This window comes from Ranitomeya variabilis, chromosome 1 (assembly GCF_051348905.1).
Source record: "Ranitomeya variabilis isolate aRanVar5 chromosome 1, aRanVar5.hap1, whole genome shotgun sequence".
NCBI lineage: Eukaryota > Metazoa > Chordata > Amphibia > Anura > Dendrobatidae > Ranitomeya > Ranitomeya variabilis.
In genome coordinates this window covers 1,088,125,252-1,088,148,404 of record NC_135232.1, presented here as the reverse complement: position 1 = coordinate 1,088,148,404, position 23,153 = coordinate 1,088,125,252, and the positions used below count along the sequence as shown (strand labels likewise).

Sequence of the window (23,153 nt, the reverse complement as noted above, 5' to 3'; positions counted from 1 at the left end):
GTACACAAGCCAAACCCTACTATACATCCATAAATTGTTTTGGTGCCTTAATTGTGAACTGCATGTAGGCAGAGTATGACATCAAGTGCCTACAGCTCTGCATTATAAGCTCAGTCATATAGTCATAAAATTGTCTTGGCTATCGATATTTTTGTTGGCGTTCCATTTTTTAGGGGTGAATATCTTTAGAACGGCATGTTCTACAGAGCTGAAACATATTGTAAAACATTCCAAAGTGCCAGATTTACATATATGCCAAATATGGTGTAGAATGGTCCAGTCGTTTGGCTGTAAATATTTGTTTTCATATTTAATTTTTTGGCACATATATTGAGAATATTATGTCTTGGAGAGCCGAAACCCAGTTTAAAGGGAATCTGTCACCCCATTTTTGGCCTATAAGCTGCGGCCACCGCCATTAGAGGCTTATCTGCAGCATTCTGTAATGCTGTAGATAAGCCCCCGATGTAACCTGAAAGATAAGAAAAACAAGTTAGATTATACACACCCAGGGGCGGTCCCGGGGCGGTCCGGTCCGATGGGTGTCGCGGTCCGTGTCCGGCGCCTCCCATCTTCATGCGATGACGTCCTCTTCCTTGCTTCCTGTGGCGGCTCCTGCGCAAGCATACTTTATTTGCCCTGTTGAGTGCAGTGTAAAGTACTGCAGTGCGCAGGCGCCGGGCTTCTCTGACCTTTCCCGGCACCTGCACACTGCAGTACTTTACGGTGCCCTCTTATGTTTAAGACCCTGTTTTACCTATGTGCCAAATTTGGTGCAAATTGGTCTGGTTGTTCGGCCATGCATGAAGAGCACCAGAAATTTAGCCAGACAACAGAAATTCATATATACATCTATATATATACACATACATTTATATATGTAAAATACATCAGATAACTGTTGGCTAAAGGTGCAATTGGCAGATAGTTATCACTCAGCTTAGTGAATAATTGTTCTTAGTGTGGAGAGGGGAGGAGACCACAATGAGCCGCTGCTAGAACAAAAGGATCAGACATGTAAATTTATAATGCCCCATCTTTCTCTCCCCTGAAATATCTTGAGGTTTATATAGTCACAGTACCATCAAAAAAGCTTTAGGCAGGTGTGAAAAAGATGATGCAAAGTAAGAATGCATTGAAAAATAGAAGTTAGAAGTGTTAATTGAATATTTTTAATTTAATGAGCATGAACGAAAGAGAAATTTGATCAAATCAGTATTTGGTGTGACCGTCCTTTACTTTCACGACAGCATCACTTCTTCTAGGTACATGTGTGCAGAGTCCATACCTTCCAACATAAAAACAAGGCAAAGCAATTCAACTATACTTGAAAACAGGAATAATGGCATTTTTTCACAAAAGGACCGAGAACAGTAAAATAATTAGTGTATGCAGGCAGTAGGTAAGCATAGGGGAGGCCCCTTAAAATAAAAAAAATAAAAAAAATCAATAAATAGAGATGAGGATTTGGTCAGGAATTAGATTAATGGAGTCCTCAATGCTGAGAAATACGGGCAGATATTTATCCATCATATAATACCATCTGGGGAGCATCGCTCCAAATTATTCTGGAGATGACCAACGACTCCAAATATACAGCCAAATATTCATTAACTTTGCATTATATATATATATATATATATATATATATATATATATATATATATATATACATATTTTTATTTACTTCCCTTTTTACCTTTTTAGCCCCTTTATGCAGGAGTTGTGCTAATTTTTTCCTGCCACAGCTCTGGATTACTTGTCTTCACAATGGGAGCTTTCCTATCTCCCCCGTTCCCTTGGAATAAGCAGGAGAAATTCAGCTTTACATTCCTTTCTTTTATAATTATCTAATATCTTTTACTCACGTTTATAGCTCCAGACTACCAAATTTAAGAATATGAAAGGCCGTAAAAAAGTCCCATCCCAACATATTTCGTTCTGCACAGAAATCCTAGATGGATTATAGTGTATCATATATTTCATCTTGCTCAACATGTCATCGACATATCCCAGCATTTGTAATACGTTGTCAGGATGATGATATATTACACCTAATAAAATTCTTGTCATGCTGACTTTTATATCTGTTTTCTCATGGTGCAGAACGTGAATTGGAAAACTCCTAGAATGAGAGAACAGACATAACACAAAATGGTCTACGGCAAAACGAACAGCACTACAATAACGCATAGATTTAAATATAAAATGTTATCAGGACATAAACTAATCTGTTTTTAATTGACCATAATTATTTTATCCTAATTATTTTGTGATGTGGAAGCCTATATTGTTTAGTGTAATGTAGTGTAGCACCTTGGGGGAGGAGAAAATTATATGGCTTTAATATTTTGTACCATACACCACATTCGCAGATAATCCCAGTGACTCTGTCCTTGGCTGTCACTTGTGCATTACGCTTTATTAATATGTGATCGGTGGGGGTCCTACCGCTTGGACCTCTACTTATTCGATCAACATGAGTCTCCATTCCCCTCTCTGATCAGTCAAGTGTTTTCCAGGAAGTAAACACTAATTGCCAATCTTTGGATAGACCTCAATGGCCAGTAGGCCACTGATCATAAAAATGAAGGAGACACGACCATCCCGATAGCCCGCAGCCCTTTCAGTTTTTACAAATTCACAACACTATACATATTAATTCGGTTCCCTCTCCATATTTATTGATTGTTAGTGCCTGTTAGTGCCATCGCCTTCATTGCTTCCACCGCACAGAGCTGTACATATGCAGAGGGCTGTATCCAGTTCTGAGCTGATTCCCAATAACTAAAAAAAGGATAATCCATTGTTGTTTTGAAAGCACCACTCCAGGTTTTTTTTACTCTCACCACAGAAGTGGTAACAGTAATGTTTGACCAGGTATGTAGTACAATTCTTATCAGCTGCTGTCTTCTGCTGCTCCCTCTCTGCTATCTCGTGTCCACAGATCCTGACTGTCCGAAAGTCACTGCCCAGTGTTACAATCACTTAATATAAGCCTATGACTTACAGTTTTATAGACTTACATTGAGAAGTAACTTCCAGTCTGTCCAGCAAACACTGGAGTGATCTGGCCAGTCATAAGTCCAGTCATGTAGTGCAGAAGAGGACCGGAGCGGCACTGGAAACAGCAGAAGACTGCGACCGACAAGCATTTTACTGCTCTCAGGGAACATACATTATTGATACCTATACAGTGGTGAAATAAAATAAGAAAAAAAACACTGTAGTGGTACTTCAAGGACTTAGCTTAGCTCCAACCAGTAAAATGTGTCCAATGTGCCTTAATGGACCTCCCTTTCTGACTTTCCCAAACAAAGGAAAGCTCGGATTTCCCACGTGTTCCTGTGTTCTCTGTGAGAGAGCTGCTGACGGATTCATGGAGGTCGGCTCATCTGTTTAGAGAGAATCAGGAAGCTTCCACACAAATTAGGTTGTTGGACAATACCATCAAGATCAGATTAGCTGACTCTTATCTAATGTGTATGGGGGTCTTTAGATATGGCATAAATGTTTAAAAATGAATCTGTCTGAGTGATCCACCTCACTCCACTTCCCCTTAAAACAATTTTAAATAGTCATGTTGGTGTCTGAAAGATATTGTCATTCATACATTTACCTATGCAATCTTTTGCTATCTCAATGAAAAATATCTGTTTTAGTACATATGCAAATTAGGCTTAAGTGCTCTGGCATGATCAGAGCACTCGCCAAGCCTCTGCCTCCCTAGCTTTATTCCCAGTCTAGCTCACTGTCTGTGAAGTGAAGCTAGTGAGCTGTAAGTAAGTAAGCCGAAGAAGGTGGAGCTGGGCTGGGAATAGAACTGGGGAGCAGAGACTTATGAAATTCTCTGACACTCCAGGAGCACTTAAGCGTAATTTGCATAAATATTAAAACAACATTTTATCAACCAGGGTACAGTAGATTGCAACAGTAAAGGCGTAGATGACATTTTTCAAAGAGAAACATGATCATAGAAACAGTTTTTGGGGGTTCAAACAGATTCCCTTTAAAATCAGTAAACTCAGACTTAGCTGCACCATTTATATTGTCATAATAGAATAATAAAATTAAGGGAAATGGGTCAAATCTTTACATCTTGTGCTTGTAGTAAAAGGATAAAAAGTATTTAGTGGAGGAGACTCTCAGATACTTAGTCCCACTTATTATAATGACACCGACAGCCCAGAAATGTCTTTCCATTATTACCCCTTTTTTACATTATTACCCTCAGCATCCATCAAATCTTATCCGTAAAATCAGTATCCTTCTGTCTGTTGGATGTACCTTCCATAATAATGGTCAAGTCGGAATATGAAAAGTGAGCTTTCTGAACCCATTTTCCAGCCAGGCGCGAAAAGCTTTGCGAATCATCAACTATCAACTAGAATATCTGTGCTTTTAGAAGGTTGTGGCCAGTTGAGGTCTCACCCACTTGAAAGCTTTCTAGTTTATTAGATGATTATTATATTTATATGGGACTTGCGGTTCAATACCAGGTCGTATAAAATGGCACTTTACTTGTACTATTCATTTTCACACAGGATAGTTTTAAGGCTTGGACGTGCAGCTTTTACTTCTTGGCTTCTTTTTCCGAGAAGCAAATATAAGATAAAAGGTGTGACAGCAGGCTTCAAGGATGAAGAGCCCTGGCTCTGCTGTTATACGATCACTAAGATAGTCATGTCATGATTATAGAGCTATATCCTAGGAAATAATAGCCATAATTCTCTTGCCTTTGTACTTCATTCTGCTCCACAGAGTTTGCCGCCTGAAGGTGTATCCTGACTGTCATTTATTGAAGGGCTCTTACTCTTAACATGTTCGCATCGTTTCAGGTCTTACCCCTTCATTTTATTTATCTAGTATATCACCATAGACCCATTTGTTGTACAGTTGGACAAAATTCCTCTGTCATTTAAATTATGGATCAGTTTCGTGTCTTTTACCCTTTGTAGTTTTTACGCACTCATGGCCTAATTGGAATCCACTTGGAATCGGATGTTATTTACTTTCTTTTATCTAGTTTTTATTTTTCTCTCTATTCTCTTTATTCTTAATCACATCCTAATTTGGCTATCATGAAAATACATGACGTTGATTTGTTAATTTGTAGAATGCCAACTGATTTTCCTTTTTGTTTAAGAAATGACCTAAAAAAGCTGTGAGTCAATTTTATCTCACGAAAATTGTCTTTGTTGTGTGCGTCTACATAAATTAGCTTCTAATCTGCTGAATGGGTTATTGCTTTATAGCTATGCATTCTAAAATAAAGAATACGTACAGAGGTAGCAAAGGTTATTTTGACCCAAACTTAACATTTTGATAAAGAAGGTTATCTGAATTGTGGAGAATTAAGATAAATTAACATTGCACTGGCTGATGTCAATTTAGGGGTTCAAATAAAAATAAAAAGTGCCTTGATATTCCAGTGCTGTGTTATGTGTGTCAAGGTAACCTGTGTTATATCTGCACCTACAATATAATAGTCCAAGGGTGCATTTACACTGACCGAACGTGACCGTCAAACAACATGCATCCCTATTGGCAATTGTTTAGACAGGTTGACTGCATTTCCATGTGCACAGAACAATCATTAAAAATAAAAAATTGTCCTGTGCACATAAAATATCATTGTTCTCAGCAGCATATCATGATTGATTGCTGAGAATGATGACTTTTCTACAAACCATTATACAAAAAAGGAGTGTTTTCCTCATTGATCAGTTGATTGTTGTCCTCTTTAAATAGGCTGATAATCAGTTACGAGTGCTCCTAAGTTCCCCAATTATCGACAGGTGTAAATGCACATCATTAATTTATCATAAAAAATTCCCATTCAGAGAAACAAAGAAATTCAGTCTTAGAAAAATTTGCAAGATATCAGCTGTGTGTGCAAATACCGTAAAACTGTGATGATCTCAGTGTTTAATTTTTTAAATCCTGGTCACCTATGATGGGGGTTCAAGGAGTTACATCCAGAAGATGAATTATTACTAGACTAGACTACAACATTCTGAATGAGACCTTATCCAGAGTTACATGTTAGGTATCTTGGTGTACGCCGGGCAATATAACATCAAGCAGCTGAACATCTAGCATAAAATATGCACAGCATATCGCAAAGCATTTATCACTTTCATTTCCCTACTTGGTATTCAGAGAGACTTCATCAAGGGAAGAACATGTTTCATGACCACAATTCTGCCGTCCATGCCCAATACTTATCAGGCCTTGATCAAGATATTTCCTGCAAAAGCTTCCAGATAATGTTTACATCACGGGCTATGCATGTATACATCAATGCTGTAGGATTAATACATCTCTTCCTTCAGCTGTTCAGATTAATATGAGGTTGGCAGATATCCAGTACAGAGCTCAATGCCTCACAAATCATCTTCAAGAACAACAGTTAATTTTTCGTTTTTTTGTTTTTTTTTAAATCAACCATGAAATGCGATCTGTTTCAGCCTCTTCATTCCCATGAATATTTAGAAATGGCACCTAGACTAAGACTATGTGAATATTCTGGGATATGTTTTGCCATCAAGTCTATCTTAATTCTTCTAGTTATCTTTTCAGTCCATCATCCAGCTGGTCACCCACTTCTCTACACAATTTATAGCCACATAAACCTGAGGAAGGGCGTTTTTTAAACTAGAAACGCTGCTTTGCTTTTGTGCATTTTTTTTCAATTGGTGATATCTCAAATAAAGATTACTATCTGCATCTAAGACATCCTTGAAATTTGCATCTGTCTCTCGACTACAAAATTCGAACCTGCAGTTGAGGGCCCCGACGAGTAATCTTTTAGATGTGCTGCCATCCATCACCTTAAGTTTTGCTGCATTATGCATCTTATCAGAAATGATCCATGGTCAATAGGCAATGATTATTTTGTAAATGTTCAACCATTTAATTTTTTTTTTATTTGAATTGGTAACATTTTTGCCCATCTTGGCATTTTAGCACTGCGATGGTGGGATTGTGAAATGCCCAATATATATGAATGTGAGGTTTTGGAAGCACATCATTATCAAGAATACTGTATATAAGTTCCCATACACCTTAAATAGTTCATTAGGCTAAAATACCTCTCCTGACTTCTCCTTAGACATGTATGCTCTCCACAGACAAACATTCATTTTTTTCCATGATGAAAGAGTAGAAAGCTGCTGCCAGACATCTCTGGCAGCAGCTTATCTTCTGTTGGATTAAAACACCCCAATCCTTATCTTCCTCAACATCAACTGTTGGGAATGGTCAAGAGGCCCCCAGAATCATTAGATGATCAACTGCTTCCTCCGGTATCGGCAACTTTGGCTTATTTTAATCTGATGTTAATGAAACTCTTTAGCTATATGTTATATCTACTTTTTTAAACAATATTAACTGGATCCAAAATATTATCCCATCCCCTTCAGATCACAAACCAAAGGCACCCTTATGTAGATTCGCATTACTACTTATTAATGCTAACGACATTCCCTATTGGTATAGTTGGCTGGAAATTGTGGTTTTGAACGAACTGGAGGGTTAAAATGTTGTACATCACTGCCTGGGGACAATGCTACGTTTTGAACTTTCCAATGTTTTGAGTTGAAACCAACCAAATTATTTAACGACTTTTATCTAATACACTGTTCATGTTCTATCGTAACTTTTAAAAACAACTGCATCAGTATGAAAAGCCAACCCAAACAGGCAAAGTCGTCTCCTTTACATAGCGTTGGAACACAGAAATTTCACAAATGAGTATTATTTTGTTATTCTGCTTATTACTTTGCCAAAGTTAGTGGATGTTGGAATGGAAAGAAAGTGATAATTACCAGTTACAATAATGAACTATGTGTGTATTGATATGATGCAACTGTGGTTTATATCGCATACATATCACATGAATAAAGACATTCTGGGAAATTCTAAAAAAAAAATATGTTCTTGTTGAGGTCCGGCTTATTGTGTTACTTCATGTATGGTTTTACTCCATAATTTTAAAACTTTTCTTAAAGTTCTGAACGTTATTTTCCTCCACAGGAGACTAGAACAAAACTCAATCAAGGTCATTCCTCCGGGAGGTTTCTCACCTTATAAAAAGCTAAGGAGAATGTAAGTAATAATTCTGAAGTAGAACATTAATGGTAGTGACAGGTATCCAAAAATATTCCCTGTGAGCTTTTCACAGATGGTTGATTAGCAAATATTATGTTTTGTTCGCCCCAGACATGGGTCTTCTTCTCCTGTTAATCATCTGTAACATTGTTTTATGGGTATATAATACCTTACTATTATATTTTAATCCTGCTCTGCCCGTGTTGATGTGAGTTAGTGCTCCAATAAACGTGGCTCCATAAGTTTCTGTTAGGTGTAAATTGATGTAATTTGTCAACATTCGGAGATATATAAAAGATCAATTTATATAGCAGTTCATAAAGTAATAGTGTATTGCAGCTGGATAACCTTGTAAAGTCTTTTTCATTTCCAATACATCAGAGATCTGTAACTGCCTCATAATAGAAGAAGGCTTCATGTAAGGGAATGAAGGAAAATCGGGCCAGGAGGCAGGATACTTTTTGGTGGGGGGTGCTTTCAAACGTCACCAAGCCAAGCTAGACTTGTGGATTTGGTGAATTTGTAAATGAAGATGGATAATGATAGCCTTTTTAGCTGAACTTTTATGTTTTTGTTCAAATCTAAAAATGAAAATATTCAGAATAAATTAATCTTGATTGGTCTTGAGGATGTTAACTTGGGCCAAAGAAATGGAGATCATTGTTGTCACTTGATAATATTTGTATCTGTGGTCAAGATCCAATTACCGTAATTCAGAGAAATGAACATCACTTTCCCATGCTTAAAAATGATCCTCCATTACTTGTCATAATTTGGTCATGAGATTATTTAGATGAAATAGTCACAGAATTCCCATTAGACAAGCACATGTTTCATTTGCAAAAGTAATAATCATTTCTCAAATAATTAATAAATAATAATAATTTAGTATTAATAATTCAACATTGTCACATTTTTTGTTGATAACTAGAAGGTTTTTTGCAACCTTTTACTTTAGAAGAAGAACGAAGAGTGTGGTTCACTGTAATGCCACAATTTGACATGGACATCAAGATCTATCCTAAGGCTAGGGCTGTATGGAGACTTTTTGTAGTGCGACTTTTCCATATCAAGCTCCAGCTGCAGTCCACAAATATATTTGGAGTTACATGCCACTCTGTGAAATTTGGAAATGTTCCTAGAAATACTTTTTTCTGTAACTAATTTTTATTAAAAATCAGCTGAGAAATTACTATATAGGTCAGTAAGAAATATTCATTTTTAGTAATGTTTTATTTACTATTCTAATGGCCTTCGACTCGATCTTGAGCAATGGCAACTTGATGGATGAACGATCTGTAGGAAGATCAATCTTCTTCAAGCTTGTATAGGTTTAGCAGGTTTTCTCCACAATTATTTTGATAGTATCAAGCCATCGGGTTGTTGGTCTTCCTTTTTGCCTTGTTCATTATATTCTTCTGACCATGATGACCTTCTCTAGTGATTGCTCTCTTCTTATGATGTGTCCAAAGTAGGCAAGTCATAGCTTGGTAATCCTTGTTTTGAGTGACATGTCTGGCACGATTTGTTCCAAAATTGATGTGATTGTTCTTGTTCCCATCCTCTGTATTGGTAACATCCTTCTCCAGCACCACATTTAGAAGGCGTCAATTCTTCATCCGTCTTATTTCTTTATCGTCCATGTTTCACATCCGTATGTTACCACCGAGAAGACCAACATTTTTGATACAATCTGAATTATCCATAGAGAAATAATTCTCATCATAAATAATGTTCACATACATGGTGTTTCATAAGAAGATTCAGATATTAATTATTGTGTTTCTGATTATTTGGAAATCTTTACCTTAGAGCCAGGTCTTATATGTTTACAGTTAGGTCCATATATATTTGGACAGAGACAACATTTTTCTAATTTTGGTTATAGACATTACCACAATGAATTTTAACCAAAACAATTCAGATGCAGTTGAAGTTTAGACTTTAAGCTTTCATTTGAGGGTATCCACATTAAAATTGGATGAAGGGTTAAGGAGTTTCAGCTACTTAACATGTGCCACCCTGTTTTTAAAGGGACCAAAAGTAATTGGACAGATTCAATAATTTTAAATGAAATGTTCATTTTTAATACTTGGTTGAAAACCCTTTGTTGGCAATGACTGCCTGAAGTCTTGAACTCATGGACATCACCAGACGCTGTGTTTCCTCCTTTTTGATGCTCTGCCAGGCCTTCACTGCGGTGGTTTTCAGTTGCTGCTTGTTTGTGGGCCTTTCTGTCTGAAGTTTAGTCTTTAACAAGTGAAATGCATGCTCAATTGGGTTGAGATCAGGTGGCTGACTTGGCCATTCAAGAATATTCCACTTCTTTGCTTTAATAAACTCCTGGGTTGCTTTGGCTTTATGTTTTGGGTCATTGTCCATCTGTAGTATGAAATGACGACCAATCAGTTTGGCTGCATTTGGCTGGATCTGAGCACACAGTATGTCTCTGAATACCTCAGAATTCATTCGGCTGCTTCTGTCCAGTGTCACATCATCAATAAACACTAGTGACCCAGTGCCACTGGCAGCCATGCATGCCCAAGCCATCACACTGCCTCCACCATGTTTTACAGATGATGTGGTATGCTTTGGATCATGAGCTGTACCACGCCTTCACCATACTTTTCTCTTTCCATCATTCTGGTAGAGGTTGATCTTTGTTTCATCTGTCCAAAGAATGTTATTCCAGAACTGTGCTGGCTTTTTTAGATGTTTTTTAGCAAAGTCCAGTCTAGCCTTTTTATTCTTGATGCTTATGAGTGGCTTGCACCGTGCAGTGAACCCTCTGTATTTACTTTCATGCAGTCTTCTCTTTATGGTAGATTTGGATATTGATACGCTGACCTCCTGGAGAGTGTTGGTCACTTGGTTGGCTGTTGTGAAGGGGTTTCTCTTCACCATGGAGATTATTCTGCGATCATCCACCACTGTTGTCTTCCGTGGGCGCCCAGGTCTTTTTGCATTGTTGAGTTCACCAGTGCTTTCTTTCTTTCTCAGGATGTACCAAACTGTAGATTTTGCCACTCCTAATATTGTAGCAATTTCTCGGATGGGTTTTTTCTGTTTTCGCAGCTTAAGGATGGCTTGTTTCATCTGCATGGAGAGCTCCTTTGACCGCATGTTTACTTCACAGCAAAACCTTCCAAATGCAAGCACCACACCTCAAATCACCTCCAGGCCTTTTATCTGCTTAATTAAGAATGACATAACGAAGGGATTGCCCACACCTGTCCATGAAATAGCCTTGGAGTCAATTGTCCAATTACTTTTGGTCCCTTTAAAAACAGGGTGGCACATGTTAAGTAGCTGAAACTCCTTAACCCTTCATCCAATTTTAATGTGGATACCCTCAAATGAAAGCTGAAAGTCTGAACTTCAACTGCATCTGAATTGTTTTGTTTAAAATTCATTGTGGTAATGTCTATAACCAAAATTAGAAAAATGTTGTCTCTGTCCAAATATATATGGACCTAACTGTATGTGCCATAAACCCAAATTATTTTCCATTTCCAGTGACTTGAGCAACAACCAGATATCTGAAATAGCTCCAGATGCTTTCCAAGGGCTTCGATCCCTCAACTCTCTGTAAGTATGAATGACTCTGAGACCAAATCAATTTAAACATTTTTGGACACTTTTCACTAATTTTTAACTAATTTCTGTCCGAACAGAATGACTGTCCGAACTCGGTGCTCGGTGTACGCTTGGCATGGTCAAATCATTCAATGCCTTTTCCCACCTACTTGGTTTCCATCTTATCTTTTCCCCTCTTCTTCCTTGATTGACATCTCTAACTTTATATATGCCAAAGAACTGGAGAGGTAGATGAAAAAGAAGTAGGTGGGAAGGTGAGCCGAAATGTTTGGTCACACCATGGGTGCACCGAGCACCAGTTCTTGGTTTGAACAGTGATTTTGTGCTAATAAACTTCCTTTCAGCTATAATTTTGTATCCTTCCTGTACTAAAATATCACCTTTTAGCTGAAAAATAAATTCTACCCTATCTCTGCCATGAAACTGAGATCTGAGTAATGCCTGTCTGGTCAGGTTCGTAAACTGACAATAAATCAGATTCTGAGCTATGTCTTAATTCTACCATGTATTGATCCTTGTTCCCATGCTAAAAATGCTTGCAGAATATTCTGATGTATTATTTATCATTGTAATACACTTAGTGAGAAAACATGAACGCACAGCAGTAAATCACACGCAGAGGACAGAGGAATGCAAATCTGCACCTACATTTGGACTTGAGAGAAATAAGATCATAAAATATTTAGTAATAACTAATTGATTAAGTTCTATGGAGAGAAAATAAAATTAAAAGCTTTCAGCAAGGGGACGCACTAATCAAAGTGAGGAATCCCAACGCCTAGACTACCATCTAAGTCGGAAAAGTTTCTAGCATAGATGAAATGTGAACCTTGATGGTGAAAACTGTAAAAGGATGCCTACTTAAAATGTGATATCAATAACATTGATGTCTTCCGTATGTAGAATTTTTTTTGCCGTAAATAGAAAAAACATCAAAATGCCACAATTGTGGAGTTTTGGTCAGCACGCCTCCCAAAAAAACTGCAATATAAATTAACCAACACAATGTCTGCACACCAAATTGGTATCAATAAAATCATCAGCTCAGGGTGCAAAAAAACAAGCATTCCGACAGACTGACGAAAAAATAAAAACGTTACGGGTCTTGAAAAATGGTGAGACAACCCAAAACTTTAAAACCAAATTATTTTTCGCCATTTAGATTAAATATATATATATATATATATGCAAGTTTGGTACCTCCATAATCCTACTGATTTGGAGAATCATTTATCCAGGTCATTTTTGCCATACAATGAACACTGCAAAAACAATTGTGGAGTTGCAGGGTTTTTTTTCAGCATTTCATCCAACTTGCAATTTTTTTCTCGTTCTTCAGTACATTAGATGGTAAAATAAATGGTGTAATTCAAAACTACAACTCGTTCCAGAAACAGAAATAGGCTACCTACTTGTGGAAATAAAAATATTTATGGCTCTTGGAAGAAGGGGAGGGAAGAATCCATGTAAAAATGAAAATTGGCTGCATAGTCAAGGGTTTAAAGAGAATCTCCCTGCAAACCCCCGGGACGTGTATGACCTATTAATATGGTCATACAGGTAATAGTATACACTAGTCCTACCTGTATGACTCATATTAATGGTCTTATTGTGAAGAAATGTTATGTTCTTTCTTCTTTATCTTAATGATTTTTTTCCAGGTTCCAGGGCATGCGGTGCCTGGAAGAAATTTCTGCCTCCTATCTTCATTGCCCCACCTCCCATCAGCCCCCTCATTCATTTCCCCTCACCTTCATTGCCCTTACCCCCCATCAGTGTCAGTTACTGCCCCGAAATCCCACGCCTGCACCCCGCTCTCCCTCAGAAATACATACCTCATCCTCCCTTCTGTGGGCACTGCATTCGAGGGTCTTCTGCAAAGGCGCCAGTGACTTCCGCTCCAGTGACCTCCGGTGTGCGCGCCCATAAGATGCTCCTCCTACTTCCTCCCATAGTCATTGCCATGTATACATGGTTCCTAGCGATGACTGTGCAGGGAGGACGTATTATTGGCATGCACACCGGAGGTCACAGTGACTCGCCGACACCTACGTAGAAGATCCCTGAATGCAGCGCTCACAGAAGGGAGGATGAGGTATGTATTGTGGAGGGCATGCAGGGTGCAGGCGCAGGATTCCGAGGCCATAACTGATGGCTGATGGGAGGAGGTAATATTACGATGAAGACAGGAGGCAGGGATTTCTCCTGGCACCGCACACCCCGGAGCCTAGAAGAAATCATTAGCATAAAGAAAGAATATAACATTTCTCAGCAACAAGAGCATTAATATGAGGCAGACAGGTGGAACTAGTGTAACGTTTCTATTACCGGTATGCCCATATTAATAGGTAATATATGTCCCAGGGGGTGACAGATTCCCTTTAAAGAGTCAACACTGACTTCTAGGATCGCTACTTCCAATACGTGGTACCAAAAACACTGTTTTCTTTGTTGTTGAATAGGCTATTTGCACACATTTTTATGGAATGATATTGGCATATTTTATTTTAAGGATCTATGAGATGACTCAGTGGTAAAAATAAGCCAACTATAATTTACGACTCCGTGATGCCCATTATCTCACATTGGCACACTGTCAAAAATTAGAATTGCTGACAAGGCATAATTTATGCCCTGTTATATTATATTATAGTTGCCATAAATACTCTACCCAGTTGTCTAGCAATCCATCTGATGTCCTTCACGGACCTGCACATTAGTGAATTACTGCACGGCAGATCCCTATATGTTGCCTGCGTTCCTTAAACCAGAAAAGTCTTCGTCCGTCTAGTTTCTTGCTTGCCTTATGTCTATAGACTTCACAATGTGTGAGCAACCCCGCGTGGACAGTTATTAATATCCAGCTACCACGTGATAGGTAATAGTTTACTACGCCCAACAGCCGCACCATAAACACGAGTCACTTAGACAAATTAGCAGACATTAGCTGAGCCTCATTTTGCTTGAGGTTGATAAATTAATTCCACACGGGAAGATTTGTCAAAGACTGTTTCTTCAACGCAAGAATCATTTTCCGGGTTCCTTTTTCATGACAGGTTGTATATGTTCCCAGTACTCAGTGGAGAAAATAGGATTTGTTATAGTACAACATTCGTGAATCTCTGATCCTTTAAGTAAAATTTATATCCCTTTAACATTTTACTTCTTCAATAAACAGAACTTACAACTTCCGATACTCTCCCACACCAAGACAAGCGAAGTGGAGCCATAGTCCCTATTTATCTCATAAAAAAAGAGATACACTACTTTCATGTTTTACATCATCTACGAACCTGCTCATATTCCTAATATGCAAATCAGCTCTCCTCCAGGAGGAAGAAGTTCACTCATGGTAGTTAACATGTGAGCTAATGTCCGACCCATGGGTAGGTTTGATTGATATCCCTAATCAAGTTTCAGCGCTGCTAAAGGATTCTGACACTAGCTTGCGGGTGCTCTATAGACAGACCGTTTTCTTCCTTCTAGAGGAGAGCCAATTTGCATACTTCTTTTCCTGAAAGAACTTGGTTTCCAAGAGAACCTAAGAGCAGCATATACATTGGACGAGTGCTATTCGATTTTTTAATCAGAGAGCACTCAGACCAATGTTATTCAATGGGGCAGTGCTGATGACCGATTTATTTTCACTGACCGAATCTGTCAGGGGGAAAAAATTCAGCATACTGCAATTTCAGTTTGAAATCGGAAGCCATTCACCTATTCAAGTCAACGAGGGCGTGGAAAATATTGGAGAATACACTTAGACGACATCCGGGTGCAGTCCTTTTTCTGGGTATTCACAGAAGATGGAAAAATGCCATTTTCTATCTTCTCTCTGGCTCGGATCACACTATGATTATACGAGGATCAAACTCTGATCAGAATGTAATCAGAGTGTCATTAGCACAATCGGCTCGATTTTCTCGGATGAGAGAATCTACATTTGCCTCAATGTAGCCAGAAATTAATTATTTTGGACACATATTTTTTGAAGCAGAATATCCTTTGCAAGAACTAAATTTCCCGCCCAAACACGACACATGTAAAAAGCTGTTCACTTCAAAGGAGTTGAGCCGCAGTAAAGATGTGGGAGTCTCTATATTGACGGGCATGGCACTTTCTGTAGTTAACGTAGCATGTCTACACAAACTCCTGCACCTGTAGGGTATCTGCACACAGCATCTTTTAGACACCGGCTGTGTTTTACCGGAAGCGTCTTCTCCGACATCTTCTTGGATGCTTTTTGCGGTGGCTTTGTTGAAATCGTCTTGTTTTTAGCATTCAATACACAAATTTCCATTCAATGTCTATGGGACTGCTGGAAAAAGTGGCGCACTATACTCTTTCTGTAGTGATCACATAGACAATGAATAAAGTGGGAGTCGATCATGCACATCTCTACTCCTTTCAAGATGGGGCTGTGCAAAGTGATTGTTCTTGAGTTCCAGAGACTCTTCTCAGGATTTCTGTGGGTCCCAGTGGTCCATCCCCCATTAAACCCCTGTGGATCGGGGGTATCTCTTAATTTTGGGAATAACCCTTCAAATTCCATAGCTGAAAAAGCTAACGAGCTTTGTTTGTGGGGTGTAATGGGCCAACATGACAAAGAAAGTATTAGCTCTATCGGCCAACATTTGCAAAATTATTACGGTACAAAGTTTCCTATGAAAATGGTCTTTCATTTTGGCATGTGTGTAAATGGCTGACATGGGGCCATTAGATTGTGAGCCCCAACAGAACCAGATGTGTGTGCCGCACTGCAGAATATGTTGAATCCATAAAGACACTCTCGCTATCATGTGATCTTCTACAGTTACCAGAAAGTAAATCCCATGGTTCATTTTCCTGATTACTTTTCCTCTAATTGCAGGGTTCTCTACGGAAACAAAATCACAGAACTTCCCCAACGTGTTTTTGAAGGATTATTTTCATTGCAGTTACTGTGAGTATATCGTAATTTATGTTTGCAGAGGATTTTTTTTCTGTTTTTCCATTTACTGACTCGGAAGTAAAAGGGTTAAATATAAGTTTTTCGATAATTGAATACAAATATTTTCATTCTCCCTTTTTTTTAACCTCGGTTACATGACGCAATGTGTTCTCATGTCAACCACCGCTGGCATCTGAAGATTTGATTGATGGAAACCCAGAACATTAAAAAACCACAAATTGTCTTAATTTATACCAGAACCAGACCATTAAGCCATAAATGAGAAACACACTGTTTTCATACGCGCCAGCCTATAAATATGTGTTCTGTGTTTACCGCATGACCCTCAGTAGGTCAAATTTATCATCTAGATCAATCTGAATATTCTAAACCATTTTATTGCTTCTGTCACTTTCGGGATAACTGTAGGACAGGTTCTCAGGGCAATCTGAGGCACAGTTTTGGTCATGCGACCAAAGTCAAGTCGGTACATATTTCACAATTTTGGCACTTATGAGTGAATTGGGAACGTTGTGAAATATTTAAATTTCAGTCATGGTCTCCATTCACATGTTTGTGTCTGACATATGAATCATGATGTATTTGTAGCTAAATGCAAACTTTAATCAAGTCTTTAGGTCCCCACACATTAGACAAACATTGGCCAAACCCGCCTATATCAGGGAGATTGGCCAACAGTCTAATGTGTATGAGGACGTCCTGATTTCTCACCTAACAGTTGATATCGGGGGACAGACGGATCCAGCATATCCAATTTCCCACCAGCAATCGTTTTGTTCTCTGTGAGATAACCCATCGGCAGTGGAGTCTGGCAGTGGTTCTGTCATAGAGAACAAAAGAGCACGTAGTTGAGTATAGAGGAATCAGGAGAGATAGATGTTTGGGCTTTAAGCTGGCCATACATTACATATATATACAAAAACCAGAGAAAAAAATGAGCGGCACAATCTTCAATCCGAGACTCTATCCAGGGTCTGTAATCAGATGTCACTCATACATATGCCGCTAACTCGCGACATCGGGTGCTCCTCCAGGAAACAAGACTTCTATGTATAAAATATGAGTAAGAACAAAGCCGAGGGCACTCACCAGTCTTCAAAAAATTACTTCTTTATTCACTATACATCCAGATAAAACTCATGGCCGGGGGAGAAGGAGCCGAAGCTCGTGTGAGCAGGTGAGGACGACAGCCGTTTCGCGCTGTGCCTGCGCTTCTACGGGTCGATTTGTGCTCAGGACAGACAGCGGATATAGTGTACCGGCCATGACACACCCCGCTACCAAATCCCTCCCACAAACCATGAAGATACAAATACTAAAAAGCACATTAAAAACAAGACAAAGCTTCAACAATACTTACAGACAAAATCAAACTAATCAAAAAGTCTCAAGGATTATTACTGATAACAAGATTTACTAAGATAATACCTGTGGTGTTATATACCGTTTCACTACTGCATACCCTAGAGGAATATCGACATATCCACTCTATCGTTGAAGCCAAGTGGACCCATAGCATTACTGCGCATGATCCACCTGGACTCACACCTCAAGAGCAGATTGTCCAGATCACCCCCCTGAGAGGGCAAACTAACCCTTTCAATCCCGGCAAAGGTGAGACATTCAGTGCCGCCTCCATGCTCCTCTCTCACATGGGAGATTAAACGTGGGACTCCTTTCCCCGATGTTACAGATCTGCAATGTTCTCGGAACCGGACAAACATACCTATGTTTGTCCGGTTCCGAGAACATTGCAGATCTGTAACATCGGGGAAAGGAGTCCCACGTTTAATCTCCCATGTGAGAGAGGAGCATGGAGGCGGCACTGAATGTCTCACCTTTGCCGGGATCGAAAGGGTTAGTTTGCCCTCTCAGGGGGGTGATCTGGACAATCTGCTCTTGAGGTGTGAGGCCAGGTGGATCATGCGCAGTAATGCTATGGGTCCACTTGGCTTCAACGATAGAGTGGATATGTCGATATTCCTCTAGGGTATGCAGTAGTGAAACGGTATATAACGCCACAGGTATTATCTTAGTAAATCTTGTTATCAGTAATAATCCTTGAGACTTTTTGATTAGTTTGATTTTGTCTGTAAGCATTGTTGAAGCTTTGTCTTGTTTTTAATGTGCTTTTTAGTATTTGTATCTTCATGGTTTGTGGGAGGGATTTGGTAGCGGGGTGTGTCATGGCCGGTACACTATATCCGCTGTCTGTCCTGAGCACAAATCGACCCGTAGAAGCGCAGGCACAGCGCGAAACGGCCGTCATCCTCCCCTGCTCACATGAGCTTCGGCTCCTTCTCCCCCGGCCATGAGTTTTACCTGGATGTATAGTGAATAAAGAAGTAATTTTTTGAAGACTGGTGAGTGCCCTCGGCTTTGTTCTTACTCATATTATATACATTACATATATATGTTGGCCCTGTGTTTCACCCACAGATATTTCTCCCAACCCCAGATGCCAAAAGTGCAACTGACCACACTGTCTAACCATATTTAGTAACAGTTCTTAGCACGTAGAAGTCAACTGAAATTGTGCAGACCAATCTGCAGACACCATGTTGTAGAGCAGGGTGAGAAAAGATTCAATATAATCTGTGTTTTCATCATCTAAACTTCTGCACTGGGATTTTTGGTCCAGAGGGTGGTCCGATCAGTGAATCAGCTAACTTTGTATCATATGCACAGTTATAGATGGTAGTCTGTCAATCACTGATAGGACAGCCCAGTGGACCAAAAATCCTAAAGTGAGCAGAGTTTTGAATGATTAAAACATGGGTTATACCAAATCTTTTCCCACAAAGTTGTATATCAGTCTACTCAGCTCCTCCAGCTCTATAACATGATGCCTGCAGATAGGACTGCATTTGCTTGGTGACAGGTTACCTTTAATTTTTATCAACTTCTAAGACTAAGTTAATCCTTAAGTCACCCAACTAAAAGTTTAATTTATTGACTGATATTGAAATATCCTGGCAAACCAAAGTGACTAATAGGCAACCCCATGGCACCCACCATGCACAGCACTCCTTCATTCTCAGGTAAAGGGTGGATCCAAGAGGTCGGATCCCACCTACTGTAATGTGATGGCATATCCTAGCCACATGCCATCATGTTACAACATTAGGAAACCTCTTTAAAGATGTATTAGGATAAATGCCCCCTTGTCTTTCCAATACCCATCCAGTTGCCTAATAATTCCGATCTGCTAATATTTGATCCTTTTGAGTTTTTCTTGTCGTTCTCTTTCACATCTTTTACGATTTCACAGGTTTTTATTGTTCCACATGGTGATCTCAGATTTGCTTCTTGCGCACATGACCTGAACTCTTTACCTCCGGGCTCCTATTTAATAGCTCATTGCCACATGTGGCTATTTCGTGCCCGACCTCTGATTACTCTACCTTTCCTTTTGAAGTAATCACTGGCTTATGGCCATCGTGACTAATCTTGGTCTACTGCAGACTCTTCATCGGTTTTTCTCATCTACAATATGCAGTCATAAGCTACAAGGAAAACATTTTTTTACCTGTTGAAAATCCTTCCCGTAGCACATCCAGTTTGTAACCACTTCAAAAGAAATTAGTATATCCGACGGCACCTTGGAAACTGTGCAAAATGTTCTGCTTCACTAAACAGTGTAATGTAAAGTAAGCAAATGAGAGCAATAAAAGCAAACCAGCAACAGGCCAGAAACATTCCCTTCACGACAACCACGCACCCAAACCATTGTACATGTACTTATGGGAATAACTTTATGCCACCCTTGTCTTTGGATGACTAGAACTAAATACATACAGTCTGTTAGGAAGGCATTTATGTTATTAAAGGGATTTCCCAGACTTGAGAAAAAAGTCTAAGGTCACTCTACGTGACTGCAGATTGCCGAGTCATGACAGCATTCCATGCACATGATATCACAATTCCCTGGTATTCCCGGTGTGACCAGGTAATCTCGTGACCATATATACAGCATATGTGATTTGTATACTTGCTTTCAAGACTAATCCTTCCTCTTGCAATTCAGTTCTATAGAGAGAAGCCAAACACATCTACTTGGCACATGAACCCAAATATCCATGATTTCACTCACTCAAGGGTTACCAAGAAAACATGATCCATACATGTTTCACACCCTCCAGAAATACCGGGAAATCATGACTTTCGTCCCAAAACCAGAGAATTCCTTTAATGATTTTAACTGGTGTTACCTTATGATGTTTTATGATATCAGAAAACAACTCAACATGAAAAGCTTCTTTAAGAGTCCCGATCTACCTTTATCAAAACTTGTATGCTGGCTATGTTCTGTATTTCTTAAGATCACCATGTTTAACACTAAACCACAAAATCACATGCAGATATATTTGTGCACTTGGGTAGCAGTGATCCTAAATTTGGGTAAATGAGTATAACACGATATTGATTTCCATAACCATCTATAGGATTTTTTCACTAGAGGAACATCAGTTTTCATCTTTACGTCCCTAATATTTCCTGATCTTTACGAAGCACCACCTCGATTATATGGCTCAGTCCATGACGGATTTGAGAAGACAAAATGAGTTGTCTTTTAACTTTACATCTGAGTAAACGCAACACAATTTGTAATTGACGTAATCTTTGATTCAACAGATTGCTCAATGCCAACAAGATAAATTGTCTGCGGGTAGGAGCCTTCCAGGATCTGCACAACCTGAATCTCCTCTCTCTGTATGACAACAAACTTCAAACCATTGCCAAAGGCACATTTGCTCCGCTGCGTGCCATTCAGACCCTGTGAGTATTTGTCTTGTTGTGGTGGTGGGGATTGTATGTATGGGAAATCAGTCTTATGTGGGATGGTTTTGTTCTAAATAATCCATCTTCTATTTTGCATTCATGAGCAAAAATAGATGCCAGGTCATTTGCGAATAACATGTTAAATCATTCTCATTCACTCCTGAAAGGCATTTGGCTCAGAACCCATTTATCTGTGATTGCCATCTGAAGTGGCTGGCGGATTATCTTCATACAAACCCTATTGAGACCAGTGGTGCCCGCTGCACTAGCCCCCGTCGACTGGCAAACAAAAGGATTGGGCAGATCAAAAGCAAGAAATTCCGCTGCTCAGGTAATTTACTTAGCTGAATTCCTTTCGTGTGCCAAACACCGTCGTCCTAGATGGCTCAACCAAGCGGCTGCTCCTTGCTCCTGAATTATTAACATTGTCGGATCTTCTCTGGTCAATATTCTTCTGACGGGGAGGAAGATATCTGTGTGTTTACTCATATTAAGGGAGGAATGTAGCACAATGCTCCAAGACTTGTGCCGTCTTCTACGTAAAGCATTGATTTGGCACTGAGAACATTTTCTAAAATTGACTTGTTCTTGGCTGCCTCCATAGAGGTCCCTAATTCACTGTTACAGAATACATTATCCCTATAGCTTTTTGTCCTGGGCTTTAAAATCCAATTTTATAGTATTCAACATATACACACGTGGCAGAGCAAAATGTTTGACACAACTCATTGTGATATCAACATCTTCTATTAGTGGAAAGTCAGCTATACTGACAATGGATATTGGAGCATTGCCGGTGAAACTATCAATTTCCATTAAGATTGGCCGACTCTCTCTGGACAGATGAGGTTGAGAGGGTGTGGAGATGAATTGGTCATGTGGAATTTCACTGCTCAATCTTTTTTTTTTTACGGAAGATAACCGGTAGCATAGTTATCTGAAATCCAGCTTAAGGCCTCCATACATAAGAAGCTAATATTGGCCAAAAGCCCCAATATCAATACAGTGTCAGCTGACAAGGGATAGAGGATCCAACATGCCAAATTTCAACAGTCAGTTTTTTGTTCTCCCTGGAAATAAGTGGCTGCCAGATGATTCTGGCAGTGGCTCAGACAGAGGGAACACAGTAGCGTTGGGCCAACCTGAGCATTCATGTGTATAGGGAAATTGGGATCGATAGCTGTCGCCTGAACAGTCTTTCGTCTGACAGCTAGTAAGAATTAGTTCCTTGTCTCCCACCACAACATTTATAACAAATGCACATTCGGAAGAACCAAGCATAATTATGTATGGAACAGTTCGGCGGAATAGTTGGTAGCCAATAAGCATTTGGCCAGCAGTTGTTTAAAGATTAATTTCATCACCCTTTTTGTGTTTGACCTCCAGAATATCCACTAATGGAAGAGGTCAGGGACCAAATGGGGATAGAACATGGTAGACACCCATGGCTGCATCCTGTTCTGCTGAATAGACGTACATGCTTGAACTAGTGGGATAATGCTTATGGGGAAGCCATAAGGGATGCTAGCTGTCTTCTATGTAGGGATAGCTTTATTATTATAGAGCAGAAACAGTCCCGTCCTAGACAGATGAATCAGCGACCAAGTTCTGCTACATTTGTCTCCTACATAACATAAAATGCATCATTGAAAAGCACAGTCAAAATCATGAAAATTAATGAATATATCAAGAAGGGTTCGCACCAAGCAGA

The 23,153-nt window shown here is 39.3% G+C and overlaps 1 protein-coding gene across 6 annotated transcripts in view; it reads left to right on the top strand.

The window, feature by feature from the left end:
* Positions 1–23,153, top strand: part of SLIT2 (slit guidance ligand 2) — a 406,424-nt gene that overhangs the window by 298,303 nt on the left and 84,968 nt on the right. For all 6 annotated transcript variants that reach the window (XM_077279991.1, XM_077279992.1, XM_077279986.1 and 3 more), the window contains exons 10-14: positions 8,038–8,109; positions 11,629–11,700; positions 16,580–16,651; positions 21,296–21,439; positions 21,610–21,773. In XM_077279991.1, coding sequence (XP_077136106.1) covers positions 8,038–8,109; positions 11,629–11,700; positions 16,580–16,651; positions 21,296–21,439; positions 21,610–21,773 — 524 coding nt within the window. The remainder of the gene's footprint in view (positions 1–8,037; positions 8,110–11,628; positions 11,701–16,579; positions 16,652–21,295; positions 21,440–21,609; positions 21,774–23,153) is intronic.